The sequence below is a fragment of the Octodon degus genome, unplaced genomic scaffold (genome assembly GCF_000260255.1).
Source record: "Octodon degus isolate 3935 unplaced genomic scaffold, OctDeg1.0 scaffold00074, whole genome shotgun sequence".
Taxonomy (NCBI): Eukaryota; Metazoa; Chordata; class Mammalia; order Rodentia; family Octodontidae; genus Octodon; species Octodon degus.
Genome location: NW_004524650.1, coordinates 12,597,040 through 12,616,653, shown reverse-complemented (window position 1 = coordinate 12,616,653; position 19,614 = coordinate 12,597,040). Strand labels below are relative to the sequence as shown.

Sequence of the window (19,614 nt, the reverse complement as noted above, 5' to 3'; positions counted from 1 at the left end):
GTGCCTCACTTACCATCCATCATGGGAAATGGTTGTTATGAGATTTAAGATGTGCAGTACACCTGCAGCGATGGCCCTACCCAGATACCCGGCCATGAAGCGAACCCTCCCCACTGTGCAGTGAGCATCAGCACCAAGGGCTGGTGCTCAGGGACAGGACTACAGGCCCTTTCCTGCTCTGCGCTTCTCAGTACCTAGCTCCACTGTGAGGGGAGCTTGTTACTTTTAGAGATTATACTTTAAAGATAGTATGCTGTCTCCCCACTCTAGTGTGCTCAAACTCATGCCAATCTTGAGTCATATGCCAGTATGTATTATACCTAAGGGACATTTATGAGATGACCAAATGATTTCTAAGAATTGTGCAACAAAATATTTGAAGAAATGGAATAATAAGCTGTATCTTGGCTCTCATACGGCTACAGAAATGGTTATGCTTCCTGATCCTTTGCAAGGAACTAAGAGCTTTCAGTTTCACATTCTTCTAAATCTCTCATAAAGCTTCTTGCTTTTCATTTGTCCATGCATGCAAATACAGAAACCCTTATGCATTACAGGATGACATAAAAGCCCAAGCACAGAGCCAGAGGCAGAGAAGAGAGAAGCCAAGCCACCCACACTGAGCAGAACAGGTAAGAGTCCGCCTTCCCTCTGGCAGCTTCTCCAGCTCTGAAGGAGCTCTGCTCCGGGCTCACAGCTTCTAAGTCTGATGCAGGGACACGAGGGGACTTCTGAGGGCTGGTTATTTTTCTTAAAAACTATCAGAACTGTGAAAGCTTGGAGCTGAGCCTTGCATGGGACCGAGGTCAAATGCAATCCAGATTTGATCACAGCGTCAGGTCCCCTGCTGCCAACACTGGGCTTGTGTTGAGTGCACTCACAGACAAGGGAAGGAACAGAGCCTCTTTCTGTCTGTTGGCTTTGTGTGGACGGGAGCACAGGCTGCTGTGGTCCTGCCGTCTTGCTCAGAACTGCTCTTGCTGCACTATGGGGGTAACAAGACAGCCACAGGGATGTTGGTTTGCAGGAGGAAAGCACAGAAATGAGATACAGTTGAGCAGCCATTGTCACTGATAAACGCAAAAAGAAAGAAATACCCAGCATGAGAGAGGGAGGTCACAAGAGCAGCCTCCTTCCTACTCAGGCACCCAAACTGCATTTCCTGTGGGCTGTCTCCTTTCAGCCCTGGTGCAAATGCAGTGACTCCTCAGGGCCCACGCGCTCCTTCACGTCCACAGCAGAGCTCAGCCTGCGCTTCACTGAAGAGCTTCCTCTACAAGAGTCTCACAGTGCAGCCCTCAAGGAGGCCTCTGCTTCCAACACAGTCCCCTGCCCTCCCCTAATTTTCCTGCCTTCAGGGAGCTCTTGCCCTGACTTCCTTGACAGGCGCCAGCCTCCCTTCTCAGCTCCTGTCTGTGGCCACCTCTCCCTGCCGGCTCCTCACCCCTGCTTCCTCCACTCTTTTTCTTCTTCCCTCTTTATTTCTCCTTCCTCTGCTCTAACAAAGGAAAACAAGCAAAAAAGAAAGCAAGAAAACCTAAAAGCACTTTGTTAAAACCTATCTTAGGACAATTCCTTCTCTAGTCCTCTTCATATGTTTCCTGTTTTCATAATTCTTATTCTGTAGAAAATTTGAACAAAATCCAGTACTTACACTTCCCTGAGTTTGCACTCACTCACTGTTATGATCAGAGAGCCCAGAGTCGGGCCCCACCCCTGCCTGTGCACCTCCAAATCCTTGCAAAGCCCCATCTTCTGGGTACCCACACCCATGGTCAGCTGTTTACATGCAATTTGCAGGAACAGCATGCTGCTTGCCCTTCTGGGAAGGCAGGGTGAGAAATGCTGTGGGATCTCTTTCCAGTGAAATGAGCACAGCCCCTAGCGGTGGAAGGAGGATCACATTTTAAAATTCCTAATCATTGTCAAAAGGCTTACATCAAGCCATGAACAAGGTAGACAGGAGGGGCTTTATTCATTGTAAGAATTAATGAACTGAAAATATTTAATTCATTACGCGCACACAGAATGGAAGAAAATTGTTTAAATATTATTGTGCATTCCATTTATTCTCTCTATATTTTTGTTTTTTACTCTGAATCCAAAGATAAATTTTCTGCAATGAATTAAATTTAAGTTTGGCCTTGTGTAAGCAGGTGAATGTTGATGTAAAAATTTGTTATGACTATTTTAAAATACAACCGTTTGAATGGATGACAGGATAGCTGAGCAGACCAAGTGGGTGCTTAGGCAAGTGTGTGGATCCCCTCCCCCAGGCTCACCGAGCTGGCCACCAAGTTCAGGCATGGTGGCACACTCCTGTAACCCCAGGGTTAGGTAGGCTGCAAACAGGAAGAGCACTACAAGTCCAAGCTGCACACTGAGACCCTGTTCCAAATATATATATATGACCCTGTTCCATATATATATATATAATATATCTGCTGCTTGGATACTATTTCCATAACTTCCTCAGCTGATGTGAGTTTTCCTTCATGCATCTTGTTGACACACACAGTACTTGGTGGTTCATGCGGGGGAATTTCATGAATCCAGTTTCTCAGCACTAACGCTACAGGTTCCACCTCTCTCCACCCCTGCCCTTGCAGACCAGAGGATTACCCACAGGACATGGCCTCCGAGACCTACATGCCAGGCCCTGTGTGCCTCATTGAGAACGTGAAAGGACAACTGAAGGTGAACCAGGAAGCTCTGGGGATCCTGTCCGCCATCTCCCAGCCCGTCGTGGTCGTGGCCATTGTGGGCCTGTACCGCACAGGCAAATCCTACCTGATGAACAAGCTGGCTGGGAAGAAAAAGGGTGAGTGCTGCCAGCAGGGCTCTGCTGAGCCCCTGACCACCCCCACTGCCAGCATCCTGCATGGGGGTGGGGAGGGGAGAAGAGCCCAGGAGGATTTGCGAGCTAATCTGCCACGAATGAGATCATCATCTTCATTTCACTGGGCTCTAGGGGATGAGAGTGGGCTCACCAGCTCACCTTGTTATGCCTTAGCATCCCCTTGGAAAGCATAAATCAGTCCTTTCCTAAACATTCCTTTGTTTATTATTATTGTTGTTATTATTATTATTAATTAATTTACATGGTAGCAAACTTTTATTTTTAATTTTATTGAGAAACAAATAGCAATGATAAAGTTTCAAAACTGATTAGTAAGACAGTTTCAATAATTAATACATTGCTTATTGTTGTCTTCATAGTGGTTATCATAGTACGAGATGCAGACATGATATCCTGTCCAAACACTATTACTACAAATCTTTCTTCTCATTGAATTAAGAGAAAGTAGCTGTGTATCTATCTTAACTATTTTGTATATATAAATAAAAAATGGTCCTTAATTTATATCCTTTTTTTCTTTAGTTTTGTCCAAGAACCATATTGCAGTATCATTTCAATATTGAAGGTGCTTGAATTGAGCAAAATAATCCAATGTAGTCCAGTAGTACATAATAGTAGTGGGTTATCCATAGGACTGGCAATGTCAGAAATTATTGACTTGAGCCTTTTTACAGCTCAGCATGTTAATATGACTTTACTTTTTATACCTCATTTTTATACTTTTCTGCTGGATGGTTAAGACCAAGATAAAGCAAGACTTATGTAACAAGAAATGTAACTTTTGTATCTAACAAGGTCAGTCAAATCCCCTCAGGATTTATCCTGAAACTCTTCACTGCAGTTTATAGGTCTTTGTCAGTGTCAGCCATGTGGATGAGTCATGGCCATTGCTTGATCAATTTACTCCCTGTGAAAGCCTGATAGAATGATTTCTCTCCATGTGGCTCTCCTTAGGCACACTCTACATCACTGATCACTTTCCTCTGTGGCACTATAATCCCCTTGATCAGTAAATCTGTGACACAACTGAGTTGCATGATGTTATAGTACAGGTTCTCCTGTCCCAAGTCCTCAGTGACCTTGAAAGGCTAAGGCCAAACTGTTGGATGTCTTTACAACTCTTCTTTTACTCTAATTTTTGCACTACAAACATAAGTTGTTAACCCTCCAGAAGAGAAGCTTAATGATATTATTACCCTATAACAGGCAGTTGAGCTTAACCCATCTAAATATCAAACATTTTAGACATAACATGGAATAGGTATTTTCCATCAAGTATTTATATGTTAAACTTAAATCCTTACAGAATATGAAAAAAATAACAAAATATTTTTTAAAATATGAATAAACAATTACCAATTTTTACACAGAAATTTAGAAATCTAACCATATGCATCATTGAAGCCAAACAATCCTATGACATTTTTTTCTTGTCTCTTGTTTTCATTTATTATCCTTTTTTTAAAACAAACATTTACTTGAGAGGCAGTACAGCAGTAATTGCTATAACATGACAAGCAGTATGTATTTAGAAAACCAGAATGGGCTAGGGAGGTGGCTCAGTGGAATAAGTGCTTCCCTGGCAAGCACAAGGGCCTGAGTTCGACCCCCAGTTCTACATAAAATAAAATGAAATGAAATGAAATAAAATACCAGAATGGCAGGCATTACAACAAGCATGACCTAGTATTACATATTGCTAACTTCAGTGAAGTTGCTTAGTCACAGTTATCAGCGTATATAGTTAGCCAGGGTGAGAATCCTACCAATTAACTGCTAGTTTCAAAAACATGCTGAAGATTCTTAGGATCATTGCCTTAACCGTCTTCTGCATATAAATGTAGGGCTTTGCCCCTGTCATGTTTCCTAGCTTTTCTCCTTAACCTGTCTTCGCTGTGTAATCCTTAACTTCTTGCTTTCCTTTCAATTGTGCTATACTTTTCTATTTTTATTTCTCCTTTTATGAATTCTCAGATTCTTATTAAGATGTTCATGAAATATGAACCAGTTCCTACTGTCTTTTGAAGATATAAAAGCTTCATTTACATTACATTTTTTCTGTTGCTTAATATTTACATAATATACATTTTGCATCATTTCTTGTGATCTGTTTCTGGCACTAAGTAAAATCACAAATTTGCACAATCACCATTTCCCTCCCTTTCCAGATCTCTCTCCTCCTCCCTGAGAGGAACTCTGCCTCCTTGAACAGCTCCCTGTGCACCAGGCCCGCCTCCATCTAGGCTCTGGCTAGGAATTTGACTGTTCTCCACGCACCATGCATGTGGAATCAGAAAGATGTGTGCTTCTGTGACTGTTGTTTTTACATTTAGTGTGTTGTCTTTAGGTTTCCCCAGTGTCACATTTGTCAAAATTTTCTTTCTTTTAATGCTCCATGATGTATGAATACTGCACATAAATTTCTTCATCCACTCATTTAAATGGGCAGTGGCGCTGTTTCACATTTATGCTGTTAGGAATAATATCAATGGGCACATGGATATGAAGATGCTGATTCAAGTCCACCCTCAAAATGTCTCTGAGTATACCACCACAGTTCGTGGTGCTGGGTCACATAGTAATTAATTTAATTTCTTGAGTAATCACTATTCACTTTTCATTTAATTTTTGTGTATGTGCAGACTGTGGATTGAACTCAGGCCCTTGAGCTTGCCAGGCAAACGCTTATTCTACGGAGCTATCTCCCATGCCCTCATTTTTCAGCTTGCTTGAACCATTTTATGCTCCCATTCAAAGTACATTAATGTACTAATTGTCTATACTCTGCAATTATTTGGGGTTTTTTTCTGTATGGTTTTGTTCATTTCCTTGTTGTCATAGTGGATGGGTGTGAAATAGTCTCTTGTTGTTTCCACTTAGAGTTCCCTGAATAACTAATAATGTTAAGCATCCTTCCCTGTGCTGCATGGCCATTTGAATATCATCTTTATACAAATGCCTACTTAAACAATTTTTTTTCATTTGATAAATCTGGCTATTTGTGCATCATTGTAGGAACTTGATATATTGCAGATATCAACCCTTTATCAGGTACATGTCTGTCAAATATTCTCTCCAGTTCCATAGATTTGCGTGTTGCATTTTTACTCTGTGAAGGTAATTTTTTATTATTGTGAAGGTAAAATTTGAGGGAGAAATTTTTCAATTTTGAAAAACTTTAAGAAACTGTAATTTTTATTTGCTGTCTATGCTTTTTAACATTTCTTTCTGATTTCAGTACCTTATAATTCCTTCTCTTGTCGAATTACATTGGATACAACTTTCACATCACCATTGAGTACAAGCAGGCCAGACCCCTTTTTCTTGCTTCTGATCCTAGAGGAAAAGATTTCAATTTTTGCCACGGGCTTTGATGTTGCCTATAAAGTTTCTTGGGTGGCCATTATTTTGCAGAAGTGGTTTGCTTCTATTCCAAGTTTCTTAAGTGTTTTGCACTACTGGGGATAGAACCCTGCCAGGAGGAAGCTACATTCCTACATCAACATCCTTTTTGTTGTTGTTCTTGCTGGATACTGAAGATTGAACCTAGAATCTCAAGCATGCTTGAAAAGATCTCTACTTCAGCTACTTATCCAACCCTTTGTGAAATTTTAATTTGAGACCAACTTCCAATAGGCTTATGAGGATGACCTTAAGGGGACGTCATCCTCTCCTGCCTCAGCCTCCTCTGCAATTAGGATTAAAGAATGGTACCAGTGTGCTGACATGGTACATAGTTTTCTTATCATGAGACTGCTCAACATTTTTCTTTCATAAGATAACAATACTCACTGTTTGCCTCATGGTAAGTAAGGTCAGTGCTGCCTGAGGTTTTGGTTCTCATCTCCTCTGTGCTCCGCAGGCTTCTCTCTGGGTGCCACAGTACAGTCTCACACCAAAGGAATCTGGATGTGGTGCGTGCCTCACCCCAAGGACTCGAAGCGTACGCTAGTCCTGATGGACACCGAGGGCCTGGGAGATGTTGAGAAAGTAAGTGTGATGGTTCCAGTTTGGATGAGCTCCTCACCTGGGAATATTTGCTACAATAAGCACTGTTTTCTTGTTTTAATTTAAGTATTTATCTTTTTTTGTTGTTGTTTACTTTTAGGGAAGGGTCTACAGGGTGTTCAGGTGTCTAACTACTAGGTCGAACTCCTAGTGATCCGCCTGTTTACAGCCTCCCAAGAGCAGGGATTACAGGTGCGCATCACCATGCCCAGAATCAGTTGCCATCTCATTGTGCCCTGGGGCGGGGCCGGCATGGCAGGCCCAGGGATATAATCCTGGCTTTAATCTGCTGAGCTATTTGGGAGACCCCTGCTGTTTTTAAACATATTATGTTTTTATTTTTTCCTTACATTGCAGAAACTCAGTTTAACAGACAGCAATCAGAAAAATATTCATAAGACAGAATACTAGCAGAATAGCAACATGGTTAATATGATGTTCTATGTATTAACCACAATCTATAAACAAAGCAAATGATCCTGTATGAAAAAAGAAAGCACAAATATACTCAGTGTCAAGAGTCTTATTCTACTGCTGACTTTAAAGAGTTGGGTGTTGAAGCCTCATCATTGTGTTTCATTTAGAAATCTAGTTCTAGCTCAGTACACCTATCAAATGATTTGTCTTCCTTTAGATTCAGCTTTCTGATATGTCAAATGCTTGTAATTTTTGCATATACCTCCTAGTATTGTTATCTAATAAGATAAATAAAATTATGTATATGTAATAATTGTATAAAAGAACTACAACTACTATATACACACACTTATTTATTTGTTTGTTCATTTATTTAAGCATTCCCAGGGTTAGAAAAGTTGGGCACATTAACACTGGCTTGTGTCCCTAGCCCATTATTTATTTATTTCTTGTCTTGAGAACGGGTCTCACTAAGTTTCATAGGCTGTCATTGGACTTATTCTCCTGTCACATCCTTGCTTGCAGGTGGCGTTGCAAATATGTAATGCTCAATCAGGTTGCACACCACCTACAAATAAATTTCTACTAATAGTAAGAATTGTTTCTTTAATTTAAAATTTCTGTGAGATCTAAGAACCTAGCTGTGCTTGCACTCTGCCTGGCTCTGGGCATCTATGCAGTGGGGCAGTGAAGGAAGGCAGCCTCCCCTGGCTCCTGCAGCTCTAGGGCATCAGTTATTAGTTCTCAGAACACTACAGGTCTGCTCCGCAAAGGTGTATAGTAACAGCTTGGTGTGTCCATGTAACACCAGAAAATGGAAACTGAGCATCCAGAGGAAACTTTCCCCAGCACTGACTTAACAGTGAATTTGGTAGACATCCTGCAGAAGACATGGAAGAGGAGCAAGCATCTAAAACAAGGAGAAATACCAAAGAGATGGTTGAGCTACAAATTTTGTTTCAGAGTGATAATGCTAGGGCAGTGCTTAGAAAGGGAGGAAGAAGGGTCAGCCAAATAGCTCAGGGGATTAAAGTGTCTGCAAGCAGATGCAGGGGATGGAGTTTTGATCCCTGGGCCTGCTGTGCAGTCTCCACACCTGGGGAACACTGAGACAGCAATGGAGACTGAGTATGGTGGCATGCCTGCAATCCCCGGTCTTGGGAGCCTGTAAACATGTGGATCGCTACAAGTCTGATCGAGTAGTGAGACCCTTAACACCCTCTAGATCCTTTCCTAAAATACAACAAAAAAAAAATTTTGAAAAGGAGGCAGGAATATTAAGGCATTCAATATGGACACAATGTGAGTGTTTCAGTCCCAGGCAGCAATAGCCTGAGTGTTCATTATCAGTGCAGGTATGGAAACAATTGGAGAAATTCTGAAGAAAATATCCCTACCTCGGAAGTTGGACTGCAGTTGCCATCACCTGCTGCAGCTAACCAGCTTCCACTCAAATCTGAGGCCATGAAATGATTAATAACCAACCTATTAATGAAATGACTTTTACTGCTAGTGGAGATGTTACTTCATCAAAGTCTGGCTGGAAAAATTATTGTGGTAAAAGACATTAAAATTAAAAAAGTTGGAGAGAACACTCAGGCAACAATCACATCTTCTAAAAATGTTGTTCTCATTCTACTGACAGAGTTGTTCATATTGGATAAAGCCTGATAGCTTTTTAGAGTTCAGAAAAATCATCCTTGAACTAAAACCTGGGTCTACCATCAAAAGACGTGTGCAATCTTATGAGCCAAATTTTTAAAATGAAACTTATGATTATGGTCTTTTTACCATGATATCTGCTAACTGCTCTGGACAGTCAGTGGGTGAGAGGTGACTGTGACAGAGTATCTCCTGGCCAGGATGGGCATTCGACGCTTCTCTCTAGAAAAGATTACGATGACCTGAGCTCTGACTGGGGATCACTTCCCATCCTCCTGACCAGTGTGCCAGGGTACTAGTACAATTCAGAATCTTACTGCTCCACCAGCACCACCTAGAGGTAGAGATTTAATGGCCTATGATAGAAAAGGACAACCTGAGGCCCACTATGATGGCATAGTTTGTTGCAGTGCTGGTGAATCTTGGGACTCTGCAGTAGGTGCAGGGAGCCATCAGAATGGCTGATGACATAGGAGTCAGAGTGGCTCTGGGTATGATTATTCCTCTGTAGGAGGCGAGCCTCATGTGGTGATCTAGGTGGACATATTAGTACTTCACAAGTAACTATTCCCAAATATTAGGGTGTATCTAATATTGGCAAAGAAGGTAGCAGATGACACAAATTGATCATAAATCGAGAAGGTTTATGAAAACTGATGAGCCTTTAGGAGGATCCAAAGATCAGATCATTATCATTACAGAAACACAGGACCAGGTATATAATGCACAGTGTTGCCTGCAAGACAGTGTGTAGCTGTCTGTAGGTGTTGAAGAATTCAAATGCAAGGTATTTCTTTGTCACAGTATGCAGCAATATTCTGAAAAGTGTTTCTAATATAAGAAAGAACTTAGAAGTGCCCTCCATCTTTTTTTTATTTAAATCTTTTTCTATTGAAAAAGCCAGCCTTCCTCTGATTCATAGGTGTTCTGCATTTCAGATGTAGTGAAATTTTTGATGTTCACCACTTGTAATGTTTGAGTTCCTCACAAACAGGGGTGGGGGGGGCTTGCAAAAATGAACATTGAAATTTTAAAACAGCAACAGAGTCGATTTTATTGTGCATTCATTATTGTTGGTTTAAAAAATTTCCCACCATGTAACTACTGTAAGGACATTGTGTTGTGTTGTCACTGCCAACAGTTGAGGGTGGAACAGGGAGGAAAGTGACAATAGCCCACATGTCCCTGAAGTCTGTTCAGAGCAGTGTGCAAAATGTTGTGCTCTTTTCTAAGAAGCACTTTATGATTTTTATAATAAATTTAGTGAACCTAAAAAAGTCCTATGAACATTCACTGCTTTTCAGTTATCTGACAATAATCATAAGAACACCTGGAAAGAAAAAAGTGGAAATTAAAATTTAATCAAAAAAATATTCGAAATTCAATCTTATAGACATTTTAGTTCAAGTTAGGCTTCTATGTAATTACTCTAACAACACTAACTATATTATGATACTGCTGCCACTGCTGATCTGCAGCTTGATATAAGGCTACAACATTCCTGAGGCCAATTTTGTTCTGCTTTCCAGGGTGACAATCAGAATGACTCCTGGATCTTCGCCCTGGCGATTCTGCTGAGCAGCACCTTTGTGTATAACAGCATGGGAACCATCAACCAGCAGGCCATGGACCAACTGCAGTATCCTTTGTGTGGTCCAGGAGGAGAGACCTGTGGGAGTAATGAGCCCCACAGCTCTACAGCCTGGTGCAGCCAACCAGTAAGCGAAGACAGAAGCAGGAAATCAAGTCAGGAAACACTCATGTACCTACTAAAATAATAGCACTTAGGCTAAGGACAAAGGTAAAATAAAAGTTTGTGGATTTGTCAAACTAATATGGGATGAAGGGTCCTTTTGGTTTTTCCAGTTTTCCTTAGCGCCTCAGCTATGTGACTGAACTGACTGATCGAATCAGAGCAAAATCCTCACCCAACACTAATGAAGTACAAGACTCGGCTGACTTTGTGAGCTTCTTCCCAGACTTTGTGTGGACCCTGAGAGATTTCTCCCTGGTATTAGAAATAGATGGAGAGTCCATCTCTCCAGATGCCTACCTGGAGAATTCCCTGAAGCTAATGCAAGGTAATATGGATGTGCAATTGGTAAAAGGGAACATCAAAATACTAGAAATTTTCAATTAATTCTTTTTGAATTATATTTTCGGGGGGTTGTTTCATTTGTTTGTTTGTTTACATTTTGAGCTTTCTAGTCTACCTAAATTGATCTGAAAATTAAAGTTCGTATCTCAATTAATAGATTAAACTTTAAAATACTTTATCCCTTGTTGAGGAAAACTTTTTGTCTTTTGCATTTGATATGCTTAGTTTAAATAAATCTTGGTGTTTGTTTTGTGCTTCAGCATTAATCCAAAGGATGCTGAGTGTAATTAATGTATATTTGAAGAAAATAGATTGCAGCAGGTTAGTAGCCCAGTGTGGTAGCCCAAATTTTGGAAAAGTACAGCCAACAGACAAATGCTAGCTAATGAGGCCCTGCTTCCTCTCTTGAAATACACGCTGTTAGAAAGTGTTGAGCCCAATCATTTACACACTGCATACAGATGCTGCCAGGCTACTGTCAATGATGTGAGTGTAGAGGAGAAAGGCTAAAAATGTGGACTATATGAACATTTATGAAACATGCTTACAAATTCTTACAGATGGAAAATCCTTTTTCATCTTCTTGCAGGTACTAGTGAGAAAGCTAAAAATTATAATCTCCCCCGACTCTGCATCCGCAAGTTCTTCCCAAAGAAGAAATGCTTTGTCTTCGATAGACCCGCTCAGCGAAAGAAGCTGGCCCGGCTGGAGACACTGCATGAGGATGAGCTGGACCCGGAATTCGTGGAACAAGCTGCAGAATTCTGCTCTTACATCTTCAGCTCTTCCAGGACTAAAACTCTGCCGGGAGGCATCCAGGTCAACGGACCTCGTGAGTACCCTTCCAGTTACCTTCACACATTCATAAACCTAAGGAACAAGAAAAAAAAAGAATCTACTTTCTGGTTTCAGGTTTGCATATGTAGTAGTCTTCCAAAGAAGTTTAGATGACCTCAACTTTTCTAATAGATTTTGTTAATCACATTGCTTGAGGGGAAAAGAGAGGAAAAACCTACAGGAAAAAAAGTGTATTTCTTTGAAATTCAATAAGTAAACTGGGGTAGGAGTCTGTAATACAGTAGGAACTAGAAAAGATGGTTATATAAATTTAAAGATAAGTTAAATGAAAATTAAAACATTTCATGGCTATATTCCAAGCACACATATCCTCTTTTGCCTACTGACTATTGTATTCTTTTGAATAATGCTGTTAATTTCAATTAACCATGTTAATGTCAATAACTTTTGATTGGGATAGCATTCCCTGTTCTATACATAATGACCAAATGTTTACTGTTATCAAAATGATGATAGAGATATTAATAAAATAAATAGAGTCCAGTCCTAATGGTCCACAGACTTAAGCTGGATGGAAAATTCTAATAAACAGTCCCATGTAGTATATATACAGGAATCTTAGTCTGTAGTGCTCATACATGTCACAGGGGTCTCCTGATGAGCAAGGTCAAATTCAGTAGTAGGTCTGGGAAGAGGCAGAGGTGCTGTATTGCTAATGCATTATCAAGTACACTGCTAAATATACCAATGACACTTTGAGACAAATAGGAGGTAACTGAAAACTCAGAATTACACGCAACAAAGACTGTTTTCCGCTCAACCTGTAAAAAGCACCAACACCACCTCCTTACTTGCAGGTCTAGAGACCCTGGTGCAAACCTACATCGCTGCCATCACCAGTGGGGATCTGCCCTGCATGGAGAATGCAGTCCTGGCCCTGGCCCAGATAGAGAACTCAGCTGCAGTGCAGAAGGCCTTGGCGCACTATGAGCAGCAGATGGGCCAGAAGGTGCAGCTGCCCACAGACACCCTGCAGGAGCTGCTGGACCTGCACCGGGCCTGTGAGAGGGAGGCCATAGAGATCTTCATGAAACATTCCTTCAAAGATGTTGAGCACGTGTTTCAAAAGAAATTGAAGGTAGGTAATTTTTTATCTCAAGATAATATTGGTTAGGATTAGAGAAGGCAAACTACTACAAGAAACTGAAATAAGCACTTATTTCGAGGAAGAAAATTATCCTAGATTTCAAAATGATATTAGCTACCACTCAATAATCATGATAGTAAGAAAAATCAATTTATTATTATGGACTGAAAATTTCAAAATATTTTTCTTTACTGATTAGCTATTATAACTAAATTCATATCATTGCTGATAATATAATTACTAAGCAGAACTTCAAATAAATTCTGTGTACGCTGTTACCATGTTTGATAGTAAAGAAAATATTATTCTAAGTCATCTAATAAGGGCCTATTTTGAGGTCCATTTATTTCATGCAATCTTTGCTATAATCTGAAATACTCAAAGTTTACTTCTGAAGTATGGCATAGTGCTCACAATCTCTATTCAGAAATTAAACTTTAGTAAATTTCAAGCTTACAAAAAAGTTTTATTAAAAAGTTTGGGCCATATTATTTTTGAGAAGTGTTCTCAGAAACCCTTACGATAAAAAATTTTTATCTCACTGGCTATTCATTTTATTTCTTATTTTTGCATTAAAGGCCCAGCTAGAAAAGAAGCGTGATAACTTCTGTGAGCGGAATAAGAAAGCATCTTCAGATCTTTGCTCAGCTTTACTGCAGGAAATTTTCAGTCCCCTAGAAGAAGAAGTGAAGCAAGGAATTTACTCGAAACCAGGGGGCTACCGGCTCCTTCTTCAGAAAGTTCAAGACCTGAAGAAAAAGTACCATGAGAAACCCAAGAAGGGGATACAGGTGAGCCACTCACCTGTGCGGTTGTGCCAGTGTCCATGTCAGTGCGACCAACTGTGATGGCTCAGAGATGTGCCCTATACAGTTCATTATTCACTACTGCATTCACACTGTCAGTCAACAACACCCAGGAAAAGACTATTGTGCTAGTTCTGCCCTAGGTACTCCTCAGAGAGCACATTCAATTAAGAATGGAGCTCTGGTGAGACAGCTCAGTAGAATATGTGCTTGGTACTGGGGATTGAAATTAGGGTTCCAAGTTCAATCCCCAGTATCACAAAAAAAAAGGAGTTGTCTTTTACTGTCTGTTACCCTCCAGATCCACATTTCCTTCCGTTTTTTATTCCTTCCACTTCTCTGATCTACCATCTCAGTGCAAGTTTCCTTCTTTAGCATGCTCACGTGTAGAGACCACAGCACTGAGTTTTAAACTTAGCACCTTCAGGCTAAAATGGCACAAGTCTTTGCCCACAGACTTGCTATAAAGGACATTGACTCTTAGGGCACAGGGTGGGGTTTTACTGGCCTGCCTAGAGCACAAGGCCATCCTTGTGAACAGAGAATCTTGGCCACCCGAATCCCCAGGACTAGGAGTAACGGTTCCTAGAGGGAAATACGCTAGGCAAAACACAGACATGAATGTTTATAGGCACGTCCTACTGATAACTCTGTGTTCTTTGGTTTGAAAGGCTAATGAGGTTCTGCAAAAATACATGGAGTCCAAGGAGGACATGACTAATGCCATTCTACAGACAGACCAGACCCTCACAGAGAAAGAAAAGGAGATTGAAGGTGAGGAGTGAGTCAAGAGGCTACTTGACCTCAGAAACTCTGAAGTTTAAATAATTGAAGTAAATCTGGTATTTGTAAACTAGACTAATAATAGCAAAGGTGTATTTCATTTTCCAATGTGGTCAGAAGCTACAATAAGTAAGCATACGTAGAAGGAGCAGGCGAGGCCACCTAGTAACGCACGGATCTTTCTCATTCCTCTCAGTGCAACGTGTAAAAGCTGAATCTGCAGAGGCTGCCACAAAAATGATGGAGGAAATGCAAAGGAAGACTCAGGAGATGCTGGAGCAGAATGAGAAGAGTTATCAGGAGCATATCAGACAGCTGACCACGAAGATGGAGCAGGACAGGGCTCAGATGAACAGGGAGCACCAGGCGACTCTGGCTCTCAAACTCCAGGTACTCAGTTGCACCACCTGGAACTTCCTGTGTTTTGATTTTTCTCTGCATAATCCCTGACCACAAACATGGGCAAGAAGTCCATGAATCCCCACAAAGGACCTAGTGCATATTACTCCTACGTGCTTGCTGACCTGTCTGCTGTCCCTGTCCAATCATTGTTTTTCCTTGCAATGCTGTCCCATCAGTGAGTGTGTCCTTTCTTCATGGCATATTGAAAATGTTTTATCTGCTTTATCTCTTGCATAGGAATATGGAAAAAGACTTCTTCCCTCTTATAAGAAGCACAGTTCAGAAAAGCTTTCTTTAGGTCATACAGTTAATTAGTATCTGTCTTTACAACATGATCTTTTCTTCTGCACAGTCTGTTATGAGGTTAATGCTCCAGGAATCATCCTGAGCAAAATCTATTCAACCTTCACATCTCTCTTGCCTGTTTTCTCTGCTTGGTTCCATTTTCTCTTCCCTTGAGAATTCTGTGAAGAAATCCCCTGGAACTCTGACTGGCTTGCTTATCACCTGTCAGTCCCATGCAAAGCTGTGGGGGCTCAGCTCAGATGTCCAAAACTGAGATCAAGACATTTCGTCTGCACTTTAGAGTATTTCACTTCTGTGTTATCTATACATGTTACTGGGGACCTGGCCAGAGCTTTTTTTTTTTTTTTTTGTTTTTTGTTTTGTTTTGTTTTGTTGTTGTTTTGTTTTTGTGGACTGGGGATTGAACTCAGGACCTTGCGCTTGCCAGAGAAGCACTTATTCCACTGAGCCATCTCCCTGGCCCCTATGGCCAGAGCTTTGAGTCTGACCCCAACTATCTGGATTCATTTTGCCGTTCACCATTGAAAGCATAGGAACACCAATAAAACTGGAATAGTGAGTTTATTCACAAATTGTCTAAGGCAGGACAGCTGGTCTGCATTCGTCCCATATACAGAAGTGCTTCAATTTGCAACAAGGATAAAAGAAAGGCCAAAATGAAGTCAGATTCAGCTATTTAATGGGCTGCCAATGGGCCCAGAAAAATGGTGGAAATCAGGTTCTGCCAAAGCTTTCTTGGTGCCAGAACTGGAAAAGAGGGACCTAGAGAAACACATTAGTATTAAGATTCTACTTTTGAAACTCCACTTCTACATCCCCTTTGAAGTTCCCCTTGATCTGCTCTTTCTCTCTATTTTAAGGGACATGGATCCCTGCCATATGGCTGACTATATCCTCCCATAAGACAGCTGAGGCATAACTAGAAGAACTCAGTGCTTGATTCTGTCAAAAGTACTATTAATGACTGCAGAGCCCAACACAGGAGCAAGACAGAGTCAGAAAGTCCTCCATACCTCCAATACTGGAAATATTTTTACTTTTAAGCAATCCTGAGGAAACCCTTTTTCTTATCTGTTGCTGCTTTCTGTAACTTCAGAAAACACAAGTGGCTGCATACTGAACTTCACAGTTCAATTTTGAACACATGACCTCTTTGCTTCTCTGTTGGCTTTTTTTTTAAAGATAGGGTCTGGCTATATAAGTCAGACTGTCCTCAAACTCTTGGCAGTTCTCCTGCCTCAGCCTCGCAAGTGCTGGAATAACAGCTGTGCGCTGCATTGCCAGGCTTTTCTTCTCTGAACGTAGAACTGATTAACTGTGAGTACTTGGATCCCCTGCCTTCTTCAGGTAGAATTGTTTCCTTTCTTTTTCTGTCCTGCTGATCAGTCTAGTCCCATACCGGAGGGTAAATAATAGATGCCTGAAAGGAATGTAAAAACCTTTTAAAAATCTATGTGCAGGTGAGCCTACCTATAATTGCAACACTCTCATCAGTCTAATGCAGTGGAAATGTAAGCCTAGTTTGGGCACTGTAGTGACATAGTGACTTGGTGAGTTCCGATGTCAAAAAGAATTTTTTAAACAACTGGAGATACAATGAAATGCGAATGCCAAGCATTTAATCCCTTGTATTGGTGGAAGAGAACTAGCCAAATTTAACTAACAAAATCATTTAGAAACATAATCCATAGTTAACTTTTTACTTAAAGTCCACAGTTAAGTGTATCAGGCTATAAGTAACAAGTTCATAAAATACAGAATTTTGACAAATAGTAGTTTCAAACTGTATGAGGAAATTGTAAGAAGAAAGCAAATGCTACTTGTAAATTAGATTTTTTTTTTATTTTTTAGCAGAACCAGGGATTGAACCAGGACCTTGCAATTGCCAGGGAAGGGCTTTTTATTCTACTGAGCCATCTTCCCAGCCTTTAAGTTACATTTGAATTAAGAAATATAACTAATTTTGTTTCTATAAATTTTTCCCAAGGATAACAGATAGAACCATTTTGGGCTGGTCAGATAGATCAGCAGACTGAAGCTCCTGCTTAGACATAGCACAGTCACCCCTGGGGTGCACTGAGATGTTGATTGAGACTGGGCATGGTGGCACACACCTGTAATCCCAGCATCGTGTTGGCTGAAAACAGGAAAATCACTATGAGTCTATATAGTGAAACCCTATAAACCTGTACTAGATATATCTTTTTTAAAAAATGGAACCATTTTGTCTATGAAAGGTTTAATTCTGAAAGAAATTGTATGGAAGAGATTTCTGAGAGGGTATTTGTCTGCTTTTTTTGTTTTATTTTGTTTTGTTTTTCAAGCTAATTTTAATTAACATCTGAGCGAAAAACATAACTTTTTTAATGAATTTCTTTGATTTTGTGATTTGGAAAGGTTTAGTTGGGGTTTTCTGTTGTTGTTTTGTTGTCTTTGCTTTTATTTGCTAACACATTGTAAAAAGTGAGTATGACTTCGTGTATTTTAGTTAAGATTTTTTTGTTTCTTTTCTTTTTTTATTTTCCATAATTTTATTGAGAAACAAATAGCAATGAGACAGTTTCAAACCAAATTGGTAGGACAGATTCAATAATTAACACATTACGTATATTCTTCCTAGCGGTTAATTGATGTACAAAACATGGACGTGATACCCTATTTGCAAACACTATTAGAACAAATTCCTCTATTCATTAAGAGAAAGTAACTATATATCTATACTAACCACTTTGAACACACAGATACAAAATGGACATTCGTCTGTATCCCCTTTTTTTGTTAATTCTGTTATTTGAATATTATATGTGTGTTGACTCAGCAAAATATTCTAAAAGAGTCTGTTAGCCCTTAATAGTATTGGGTCTTCCAGTGGACTTGCAATGTCAGAAATTGTTGAACTGAGTGCCCTACAACTCAACATAACAGCATGGCTTTACTTCTTATACTTCGTTTTTATGCTTTTCTGCTGGATGGTTAAGACCAAGATAAAGCAGGACCTATGCAACAAGAGTTGTAGCTTTTGGGTCTGATAAGGTCAGTGAAATCCCCTCAGGATTTATGCTAAGATCCTGTACCTCAAATTATAGAACCTTTGTCAGTGTCAGCCTTATAGATGAGTCACGGCCATTGCTTGGCCAATGTGCTTTCTGTGAAAGCCTGAGAGAATGTTTTCTCGCCATGTGACTCTGCTTAGGCATACTCTACATTATCGATCACTTTCCTCTTTGGAGCCATAATCTCCTTGATCAGAAAATTCGGGACACTACTGAGTTACATGACGTTACTGTACAAGTTCTCATATGACCTGAGTCTTAATTGACCTTGGAAGGCTAGGACCAAAATGTTGGCTTTCCTGGTGGCCCTCCTTTTCTCTAATTTTGGTGTGCAAACTTAGGTTGTTAACCCTGCAGAAGACAAGCTTATTGTTATTACCATGCAACCTAGGCTGTTAAGCTTAAGCTGTCTGAATACGAAACACCATAGGCATAACATGGAACACGTATTTTTCATCAAGTATTGATATGTTTAACTTTAAGTCCCTACAGAATATGATGAAAAAACATTTAAAAATTAGAATATATTTTACAAAATAGGCATAAAGAATTATATAATTCTTCTGTTTACACATAAGTCAAAAAATCTAAACATATACAACCTTGAAGCAGGATAGTTCCACAATATTCCGTTTCCTGTCTCTTAGCTTCATTCATCACCTCCTTCTTTGAACAATCATCTACATAAGAGACAGCACAGCAGCAACTGGCATGTCATGACAAGCAGCCTGTATTCAGAAGACCAGAATGACAGGCACTCTAAGCATGAAACTGCTATTACAGTTTACCATCTTCAGTGCAGTTGCTTTGCACAGCATCAGTATATACAGTTGTCAGGGTGAGAATCTTTCCATTTAACTGCTAGATTTGAAAATCTTCTGGAGATTCTCAGGATCATTACCTTGCCCATCTTCTACTTATAAATGTATGGATTCTCACTGTCATGTTTATTAGCTCTTCTCTTTTCCCTCTCTTGATTAGTTAGTCCTTGAGATCCTGCTTTCCTTTTACCTGTATTATACCTTTCTATTTGTATTTCTTCTTTTGAGTTCTTATACTCGGGAAACTATATGATATTTACATATATGTATCTCGTTTATTTCACTTATGAGTATATCATCAAGTGGCATCCACTTCAATATAAAGGCTTCGAGTTTATCATTCTTAATAGCTGAATAATACTCCATTGTGTAAAACTACCACATCTTTTTCATCCATTCCTCAGGTGATGGGCATCTTGGTTGTTTCCAAGATTTGGCTATCACAAATTGTGC

General features: G+C 40.1%; 1 protein-coding gene across 5 annotated transcripts in view; it reads left to right on the top strand.

Moving 5' to 3' along the window:
* The first annotated feature begins 526 nt into the window (after positions 1–526).
* Positions 527–19,614, top strand: part of LOC101564995 (guanylate-binding protein 1-like) — a 121,423-nt gene continuing 102,335 nt past the window's right edge. The window contains exons 1-10 of one of the 5 annotated variants that reach the window (XM_023720325.1): positions 527–632; positions 2,615–2,821; positions 6,723–6,850; positions 10,477–10,586; positions 10,832–11,028; positions 11,635–11,877; positions 12,701–12,981; positions 13,569–13,781; positions 14,468–14,570; positions 14,776–14,969. In XM_023720325.1, coding sequence (XP_023576093.1) covers positions 2,632–2,821; positions 6,723–6,850; positions 10,477–10,586; positions 10,832–11,028; positions 11,635–11,877; positions 12,701–12,981; positions 13,569–13,781; positions 14,468–14,570; positions 14,776–14,969 — 1,659 coding nt within the window. In that variant the 5' untranslated portion in view covers positions 527–632; positions 2,615–2,631. Of the gene's footprint in view, positions 633–2,609; positions 2,822–6,722; positions 6,851–10,476; positions 10,587–10,831; positions 11,029–11,634; positions 11,878–12,700; positions 12,982–13,568; positions 13,782–14,467; positions 14,571–14,775; positions 14,970–19,614 lie in introns of those variants that run through there. The other 4 variants (XM_023720328.1, XM_004635767.2, XM_023720324.1 and 1 more) reach the window with 4 other exon arrangements.